General features: G+C 42.3%; 1 protein-coding gene across 1 annotated transcript; it reads left to right on the top strand.

Annotated features, from left to right (window-relative positions):
• The first annotated feature begins 5,422 nt into the window (after positions 1-5,422).
• Positions 5,423-6,321, top strand: LOC123454024 (group XIIA secretory phospholipase A2-like). The gene has a single exon (XM_045132001.1). The coding sequence runs from the start codon at positions 5,423-5,425 to the stop codon at positions 5,957-5,959; it is 537 nt and encodes a 178-aa protein (XP_044987936.1). The 3' UTR covers positions 5,960-6,321.
• Positions 6,322-6,980: the final 659 nt, after the last annotated feature.

The raw sequence follows: 6,980 nt of genomic DNA, 5'->3' as shown, positions 1-6,980 counted from the left end.
AATACTAATGCTACTCAACCTTTTGGTAGAGAATCTTCTCTTTGCAGATGGCAGTGACCTTGGAACGACTTATAAAGTGTCATAGTGCTGGAAAGAGGTGACTGGCATCCTGAGTAAAATCCCGATCACATCTTCCAAGGCTCAGGGTCTAATGTAGATGAGGTGGCGGAAAGAATGTAAGAGCCAAAGGAAGGGTAGGACTCCTTTCAACATACTCCCTCCACACACAAAATGGCCTGGATATCCATGACCTCATAGTGCCTGACACTTCCTACGCAAGACCATCATAAGAGGAGGAAAAGATGATGACATCAAAATAAAAGAGAGGCTGATTGAGATGGGGAGGGGGTATGATTGAGAATGGAGTTTCAAAGGGGAAAGTGGGGGGGAGGGAGGGTATTACCATGGGATATTTTTTATAATCATGGAAAATGTTGATTAAAGTTGAGGAAAAAAAAATGTTGTGTGGCAACCCTGAGGGTAACCCATCAGGTTGCCATCTGGCCTCTCCACGTGCACTACTTGAACTTGCACACGAGCATGCACATACCCACAGGTGCATGAAAAATGCAAGAGTAATGGCTGGAAAGCCGGGAAATAGAAACATACTCTCACATTCGAACCTGCCATTCAGCAGAAGTAGGCATAGTAATCAACTAGGCCCAGTAGTCATCAGAGTAACCTAGGAAATTAAAAATAAAGGTGTTTCTGGAAAACATCCCTCAATTCTAACCCAGTAAATCAGAAATAATGTGTGAGAACATACGTAATAAGGAGTTTTGGTGATTTCTACTATATAGGTTGGAAATTAACGAGAAAGCCAACCTATTGGCTTTAGAACAGAAAGATTTAAAAGGTCAGAATTGCCTGAATGCATCCTTTTTAATGCTGTGTGCTGGAGTAGCTGTACTAAATGAGAAAATGGCAACTGTCTAACACACTTCTGGGAAAGCAATTTTTGCATTTCAAATCAGTAGGCTTTTAGATATTTATTTTCTAGATTTAGTGATTATTTCAAAGAGAAAATGGGAAGAAAACAGTCTTACCTAATCTCAAGTTCCCAATTAAGATATTAAAACTCTTGTATTTTCCCCACGAACCAACCAGTATTTATAAATTGGAAGTGTTACAGTTTCTTAATGGAGTGAGTCTAGTTAATGACTGACCCAAGACCACTTATAAAATCAGATAAAATATCATTTACATGTCCAGTTTATCTTAAAAAAAAAAAAAAAAACCTAGCCTGGGAGATTGCTCATTGGGGAAAGGCACTCATTTACAAAGCCTGCCAGCCTTGGTTCAATTCCCAGACACTCAGGCAAAGCCAGACAGGCATTGGTGGCAGTGGCAAGAGGCCCAGGTGCACACATGCACACACATGTGCAAGTAAATAAAACCCCTCAATTTCTACGTGTCGAATTGTTTGGGTAATTTCACTCATTCTGCCAACATGCTATGTCATTCCCATGTAAGAGAAGACAAAAGAGGATTCACACGGCTGAGCTTCGACATTTAAACAGTGATTCCACTGTGGGACTGTGCATACCATCCCGCAAAATTTCAGTTCCCCATTTTCTGCAATATGCTAATTTTTTTGAATTACACATTTAAAAATAAAGGCTTAAACTATACCTCAAAGTAGTGAATATGTTTAGTAGTAAATGCCTAGCCTTAAGTTTAGCTCATGGAATAAGTGTGTAACATGAATACAAATTCTAGAGCATAAATATAAACTAACAAGACATTTGTGGTGGCCACTTCTATAATCCCAGCAGTGTATGAGGCGGAGGCAGTAGAATTGCAATTCCAAGGCCAGTGGGCTATTAGCAAGACCTTCCACAGAAACTTTTTTACAAAACATTTTTATTTATTTATTTGACGGAGAGAAAGTGAGAGAGAGTGAGAGAATGGGCGCACCAGGGCCTCCAGCCACTGCAAACCAACTCCAGACCCATGTGTCCCCTGTGCATCTGACCTATGTGGGTCCTGGAGAATCAAACCAGGATCCTTTGGCTTTGCAGGCAGGCACCTTAATGGTTAAGCAATCTCTCCAGCCCCCACACAAACTTTTAAGCAACAAGAATGATGTTACTGGTTCTAGACCGGAGTATCTTCATGACTATAGGCTTACCCTCCTGTATCTATCAACCCCATTAGACAGGTTGTGTTAACCCAAGTATTGTGTGGAGTCACCTGTAATGGCCTCCTTTTCCAGTCAGGTTCCTCTCCATATGCAACTCTAAAAGAAATCGCAGAACTCTTCTCCACTGGTCAGCAGTCACGACGATGGCAGTAGGGCAGCCAGCAAAAACCTTTGTCTTCAAAACTACCAAACCACCTCCTGTGTTACTCAGTTGCATTTCTCTGCCATATCCAAACCAAGCATAAAATCCTATTGATTTGCATAACTATCCCCAGTGTCGCTTTAAAGCCTTTATCTTTGTACATAATTGCAAATCCACTAGTGTCTCCATATCATCTCCTGCTTGGCTAAAATGAGAATGTCGCATTGTAGTTTTCTAATCAGAGTTCTACTGGATAAAAATGTTCTTTTACTGCAGTGTTAAAAAAAAATTGTCACCCAACTTTCTAAAACATGGGGTCTTTCTCCTATCTTTTTTTTTTTTTTTTTTTGAGGTAGGGTCTCTCTCTAGCCCAGGCTGACCTTGAATTTACTGCCTCGAACTCACAGCAATCCTCCTACCTCTGCCTCCCAAGTGCTGGGACTGAAAGCATGCACCATCACGCCCAGCTTATCTTTCTTTTATTTTTTTTCTTTTATACACAGCCATTAGGCTTGGAGGTCATTAACATGCAGGCCCATGTTTTGCCCCTGATAACATTAAAAGGGTTGTAAAGTTATTTAACTTCTGACTGAGATAACTAAATCATATCCAAATATTAAGCTCATATGTTTTCTATCTGATAAAGCCTTCATTTTGTTGCATAGGGTGCCTGTTTACAAAAATAGGTGTCTTAAGTATTCTACTCTTTATTTGTTTGCTATAAGGTTATTCTGATAGATAAAACTGGGCCTCATTATATAAAAACATTTCACTTTATTACATAATCAATATAATTATATAAACATAATTTCATTATGTTTATAAAATAATCAACAGATCACAGAGAATTATCAAGACTAATCAAATGTTTAGCTTTTTCAGTCTAACATACTTTACTAGTTATTTATTTATTTATTTATTTTTGGTTTTTCGAGGTAGTCTCACTCTGGTCCAGGCTGACCTGGAATTAACTCTGTAGTCTCAGGGTGGCCTTGAACTCATGGTGATCCTCCTACCTCTGCCTCCTGAGTGCTGATAGTTTACTAGTTCTTGTAAAGCTAAGAACTTTTGACCTTCGGACCAAGAAAATAAAGAGTATGAGGCTTCTTTATTAAAGACTTATAAAAAACTCTTTAAACCTAAACTTCAAATTTGTTAACTTCATAGTTCCTATTATGTTTAAATTTAAAATAGCTTAAGATATTTCAAATATTTTTTCAATACTAATCTCTTATACTCCCTACCTTACTTAAAGCAAATCTTTATATTTCCAAGTATTCCAATTAAATTTCCATACAAGTTAACATTTCCTTCTTCCTTACATATCACATATATTAAATATTTTTCAACATTAAATCCAATATTTGTGTTACCTGTAAATATCATGTCACATGCAAGAAAATTGATACATATATAATAACCAGATCGTAATGGCTAACGGATTTAACATGACCTAGGAGTTTGTTTCCTAATGGCTCTGATAAGTATCACTGTCCTGATGAGCTGCCTCCTTGCCTGTTCATAAGATCCATGTGAGATAACAGCCTACTATGGACATAAACTGGAAAGTGAACATTGGCAAATAGAGAACCAAAAGCTGAGAGTCCTAAAAGCCACACCTGTGTGACTAAAACTTCAAGAATTGAATACAATGATTATGGAGAAGTAAATGTTATCAGTCCAGATCCAATAATATGTTGGGCTATATTAGCCCTGTAATGGCCAATCATATTATTTTTCTGCATGTGATCTGACATCTCTCTGTGACCAGCTCAGATATCTATTCCTGTAAGTTAAGAAATCTCACAGCTTTACTCCCTTCCAGTTAATCCTCTCCTGTCACTGACGTTTAATTCTTCCACTGACTATGGTAGTACTCATCCTTTATACATACATATCCTTATACTTACATAAATATTTCCTTCCCTACCTTTTGTTCCCCAAACTTCATTGTTCTACAGCTGTATCTCTATGAGGAAGTATCTGTGTTCCTGATGTACATGTGTAAGCATTTGGCAGTGAAAGATGAGATCTCAGGAGGGAGAGGAGGGAAGTAGAGAGTGTTCCGAGATTGTGCAATAGAATCAAAAGGCGCCCCTTAGGGTACAGTGGACCAGATAGCGAGAGACCCGAGGTGTCGAGAGTGCGCCTTTCTCCAGACCTGGGATTGGGCCCTAATGTGAGCGAGGAGTTGTACCTGGTGTGCTGGCATGCCTTTCGCAAGGAGGGATTAAACCCAAGGGCAGGCTGATCTGAGAGGGACGCTTACTGAGAAGGAGGAAGGAGATGAAGAGGGGAAGAAGAGTGAGGCTGAATTTTGGTGGAAGTTAAAGCCGGTATCAGGCAGAGATGGTCTGAAGCCTTCAGAGGGTCAGTGGCAGCTTGGCAATTTGGTCAGAGAAAAAGAGGTCTGTGTACCCAAGAGGGCAAACAAGGTTTGGGAGTGACAAAGACCATGCAAACCTCAGTGAGGCAAAGATGAAAGCTCTTCTTCGGGAAAGCATAAGCTGTCAGGGTTGACTCTCAAGAGAGGAGTACAGCCAACCTGAGATTTTAGGCTGTGGGTTTTATAGGGCTTTTTCACTTGAAGGAAGGTGAGGAAGGGAAACGAACTCATTTGTAAAATTGAATAAGAAAAGTTCCTTTAAGCCCGGCATAGTGGCACACAACTTTTACCCCAACACTAGGGAGGCAGAGGTAGAAAGATCACTGTGAGTTTGAGGCCATCCTCAGACTACATAGGGAATTCCAGGAGAGCCTCAGCTAGAGTGAAACCCAACCTCAAAAAAACAACAAAAAATGTTCCTTTAGGGGAGATCTTTACCTTAGCCATTTCAAATAGCTAGGGTGTGAGAACAGAACAGTGTCCAGGTGACTTACAAGATAAAGGGTCATAAACCGTGACCTGGGGTCATTGACAGGCCAGGAAGGCATGATGGTTGGGTGGTTTCTTGAAAAATGGAGATGATCGAGGCACCGCCTCCCGAAGCTGCCCTGAGCCCGCGGCGGGAGTCGGCGTGCGAGCCGGGGAGGAGGCGTGGGCATGGAGCGGGCCGCCGTGGGGTCCCGGGCGGGCACCGCGGCCTAGGGACGCGGAGGGCAGGGCAGGGCGCGGCGACCCGGACCTGGACCCGCCGATGGCCCCGAGCGCGCGGCCCGCGCTCGCGCTCCTGCTGCTTCTGGCCGCGGGCGTGGGAGGCCAGGAGCAGGACCAGACCACCGACTGGAGGGCCACGCTGAAGACCATCCGGAATGGCATCCACAAGATCGACACGTACCTGGACGCCGCCCTGGACCTGCTGGGCGGCGAGGACGGGCTCTGCCAGTACAAGTGCAGCGACGGATCGAAGCCTGTTCCACGCTATGGATATAAACCATCCCCACCAAATGGCTGTGGCTCTCCATCGTTTGGTGCTCATTGCTGCAACCAGCAGGACAGGTGCTATGAGACCTGCGGTAAGAGCAAGAATGACTGCGATGAGGAGTTCCAGTACTGCCTCTCCAGGATCTGCCGAGACGTACAGAAGACCCTGGGGCTTGCCCAAAACGTTCAGGCATGTGAAACCACAGTGGAGCTCTCGTTCGACAGTGTCATACATCTAGGCTGTAAGCCGTACCTGGACAGCCAGCGAGCCGCATGTTGGTGTCGTTATGAAGAAAAAACAGATCTTTAGAGATCCTGACAGCTGTTGGACAAACAAGGACAGAAGGATATGATGTTTGCCAAAAACTGATGTTTTCACAGCATAAAGCTGCCTTCTTTTGGGGAAGGGTCATTTTAAGACTTTAAACGAATGTATTTTGTCTTTAAAACCTCAAAAGTTTAAGAAAAGTGGGCGGCGGGGAAGGGGTCGTAGCTTTCGTCCTGGGTGTTGCTGTCTCAGTGCCATGTTGTCTTGACTAATCTCAAAACAGGTGTGTTAAGGGGAAGAAAAAGTGTGAAAAATAATATATCTCAGTGTTCACAACCAGACTTTTAAAAAAGTGAGACCAAATACAAAATTCATTGTAAGGTTTATTTGGCGTTGACTTGTTTCAAAAAAAAAAAAAAAGAAAAAGAAAGAAAGAAAGAAAACCTTCCTTAGAAAGAGTTTGTTTACTATGAAATTTACATTATTGCCTGGGAGGAACTGCATTATTTTTCTTCCCTTTCATTACATACATGGTATGTTTCTCTGCAGCACGGTGAGCTTTCAAATAAGTCAAGCTATTTAAAAGACCAAGGCTTCCATGTCCGTCTCCTGTGCAGTTGGATCCATCACCTGGTCCCCTTCAGGGACAAACCCAGGACAAGGGTGAGCAGCACAGCACTCCCATCCTATGAGCCACTCTGATCACACGTGTCACCTTTTCTGTGAGCTAGAGGGAAGGATTTAAGGAGGCAAATGACCAGGTTAATGTAGCCGAGAAGAGCACTGTGTGCGGTTCTGCTCTGACGTTTATTCCTAGTGCCTGTTCCCCATCCTAGAGGTGGAATGTTTTTAAAACTAACCTTTTGCTAATTGTGATCTTAATAAAAATTATTCTTGATAAAAAAAAAAAAATGGAGATGATCCACTTCCGTAGGCCTCTGTTGCCATTCTGTTGTACTTGGTGATCCATTTTGGGATCCCGTCCTGACCTAACACAAAGTAACATAACAACAGTTAAAAATTAAACTTCTAGATTTAGCAAGATGAGGTCAAAGTCTTTGAA

Source organism: Jaculus jaculus, chromosome 13 (genome assembly GCF_020740685.1).
Source record: "Jaculus jaculus isolate mJacJac1 chromosome 13, mJacJac1.mat.Y.cur, whole genome shotgun sequence".
In the NCBI taxonomy this organism is placed as follows: domain Eukaryota; kingdom Metazoa; phylum Chordata; class Mammalia; order Rodentia; family Dipodidae; genus Jaculus; species Jaculus jaculus.
Note: the sequence above shows the minus strand (reverse complement) of the source record. Positions and strands in the feature narration are given on the sequence as shown.

What these genes read in the sequence shown, in the direction of transcription:
- LOC123454024 (XM_045132001.1), top strand. Translation starts at nt 5,423, where the DNA reads ATGGCCCCGAGCGCGCGGCCCGCGCTCGCGCTCCTGCTGCTTCTGGCC.